At 29.7% G+C, this 2704-nt stretch overlaps 1 protein-coding gene across 1 annotated transcript in view; it reads right to left on the bottom strand.

Moving 5' to 3' along the window:
* Nucleotides 1–390: 390 nt before the first annotated feature.
* The window catches only part of HELRODRAFT_191717 (hypothetical protein), a 9414-nt gene continuing 7100 nt past the window's right edge, over nucleotides 391–2704 (bottom strand). Inside the window, exons 11-16 of the mRNA XM_009019097.1 lie at nucleotides 2270–2421; nucleotides 1871–1975; nucleotides 1552–1603; nucleotides 860–1137; nucleotides 690–765; nucleotides 391–548 (exon numbers count right to left, since the gene is read on the bottom strand). Coding sequence (XP_009017345.1) covers nucleotides 520–548; nucleotides 690–765; nucleotides 860–1137; nucleotides 1552–1603; nucleotides 1871–1975; nucleotides 2270–2421 — 692 coding nt within the window. The 3' untranslated portion in view covers nucleotides 391–519. The remainder of the gene's footprint in view (nucleotides 549–689; nucleotides 766–859; nucleotides 1138–1551; nucleotides 1604–1870; nucleotides 1976–2269; nucleotides 2422–2704) is intronic.

Below are 2704 nucleotides of genomic sequence, written 5' to 3'. Positions count from 1 at the left end.
AAATCTTTTCAAGATGTAAGTACGTCCTACCTCGGGAAAACTGGGTCTCTGGACGATAAACAAAGATTGATTGATTGATCATGATGTAAGTGATGAAATTTATCAGTCAAATGAGTTTTATTGGAACGAGTAATTGTAATAATAAATATTTAGTTCTTTTATATCTTTTAATGTTACTGCAAATATGAGGTGTAAATTTGTGAACTTTTGTGATATTGATAATGACGATCCTGTGCCGCAAAGTTATCTAACTCTCAAATTTTTTTACAATATTTGAACTTATTATCTAACAAATGTACGCAAACTTGTTTTATGGAGTCCGTTTGCATTATGCGTTTTAATTTATGTAGAAACATAAACATTTTTAACACAAGGATTTTGAACAACTTGTAAAGAAATGCAGAAAACAAACTTTATTAAATCAATTTATTGGTAAATAATATAACAATTAATGATTTTGAAGTTTTTAATTTCGAATAAATAAGCTTAACAAAATATGCAGTGTTCAAAATTAAACATTTAAAAAGGCAAGCCAGAAGTGAAGGTTCCTGTAAAGAAAAAGTGGTTAATAATTTAGTTTAGAATACTGAGTTTTTCTAATTTTGCCATATGAAATTCAAAATAGATTTAAAATATCGTTTTAATACAAAACCAAAGGTCATAATTAAGAAAGAAGTTGAGTTAATAACCTGCCACGCATTCCTGGCAGCCGCAAGATGTGTATTCGTAAATCTTAACTCGCTTACTTTCTGATCCACAGTTTACCTTAGTTGGAATAGATTTAAATTTAGTTGAGTACAACCTTTCTTGAAAAAAAATTATTCAATTCTTCTAAGAAAAATTTTAAAACGTCATTTACATCAAATAATTTCCATTCTCCAGTAAGTCCTCTGCAGCATTTGCACAATCCATGATGGACGAATGGATCCCCTCCCGCAGAGCTCTCTTCCAAGTAGATGGCGCTCTCGTCGAAACTGTCGCCACAACTTCCCCTGCAGGACGACATCAAAATGGCCTCATTCGACGTGCACACGCTTCCAACTTTCAGTGGAATGCTCAGGTTGACGTACTTGTGCTCAACAGAACATGTTTCAGTTGGAGTTGGCAATGTTGTTGCTGGTTTTTTTGTCGTGGTTCCTTCATTAATGAGTGTATGAATTTCTATCTAAGAATATTTTTAAATCATCAAATGAAACATCAAGAATGTTGTAATGTTAAATAAATTTGAACGTGGGAGAAACATTGTGAAGATTGTTCCTATGATTGTTTCTAAAAATATCACAACAAAGCTTCAGCGCATTTTCAAAAATTTCTTATTGCTACTATTCGCTATGTAAAAATATAAATATTAATATCATTTATTTAAGTAAATCAAGTATAAAAATTAGAGGTGACAGTAAAAACAGGTAACTAAAGGTCGGTTTTATAAAAAAATAAAGCTTGTAAGGTTTTTCAAATATTAACAGGTCTATTGTTTCATTTATCGAAAGCAAAAATGAAATGCCCAAAATTAAAAGATAAACATTTGTTTATAGGTCTGCTTCAACTCACCAATTCCGACGCACGAACAACAATCGGGATAGTCACCATGCAGCGCTTCATTCTGTCGAAAATAAATTGGAAAGCGTTTATTGACACAAAAAGTTTATTGTATATAATGTGGTGTGCGTTGTGACAAGTTGAGATCAGTTTCAAAAATGAAGAAATTGAAGGGTCGAATCATTTTTTGCTTTTGTTACTGAAAATTAATTTAGGCAAGTCAGCTTTAAACCTATAACTGATGATGCATGTATTAATAGACATAATAACATGGATATATATAATTGCACCATTTGATAAAAAATAAAATGGTTTTAAAAATTCCACTAACAGGTCCGCATTGACAGGCACTGCTTCTGTTAAAGACGACTTCATTACCCACAGCATCGCAGTACGAGACCAGACACGTCTCTTCGTTTGAGGTACTGTTCTTCAACTGGAGTTCGGGTAATGAAGTGATTATAAAATTACATCTAACTAATCATAAGTCGTTATAATTTCTAAAATTAACAATAATACCATAAATAATTTTATCATGATTTATGAATTTATGAAAAATATAAATCTGAACAATTACTGTGCAAGTGAACTCGTTGTTGTCATTACATGTGCTGTAAAATAACATTTTTAACATGTCAATATCTCAAGAAAATATATTTGAAATTTTTTTATTATTTCTGAAAAAATTAATAGCAAAAGACTACCATTGATAACATCTATTGACGATGACTTGAGCGTTTTTATCGATACTATCACCGTTGAATACGTATTCTTGATCACTCGTGGCTCCAGGTTCACCATCCTTTTCAATGAATCCAACGGCTCCATTCTTTTTCGATATGAAAGTACTGATTTCCGACAAGATCTTCACTTGGCAAAATTCTGGAAAATAAAATAACAGATACTGACAAAAACCAGTGTAAACTTGCATAGCTTTTTTTTAGTTTTATAACTACAAATTTGTATTTTTAAATATGGAAAATAAAGTAAAATTCGTAGAACTTTATATATATATATATATACAATATATATATATACAATATATATATACAATATATATATATATACAATATATATATATATATATATATATATATATATATATTTATTTATTTATTTACAATATTCTATAAATTCTATCGAATGTTTGGCGTTAATATGTTTG

This window comes from Helobdella robusta, assembly GCF_000326865.2.
Source record: "Helobdella robusta unplaced genomic scaffold HELROscaffold_23, whole genome shotgun sequence".
In the NCBI taxonomy this organism is placed as follows: domain Eukaryota; kingdom Metazoa; phylum Annelida; class Clitellata; order Rhynchobdellida; family Glossiphoniidae; genus Helobdella; species Helobdella robusta.
The sequence above is the reverse complement of the archived record's forward strand: the minus strand, read 5'-3'. Positions and strand labels throughout refer to the sequence as shown.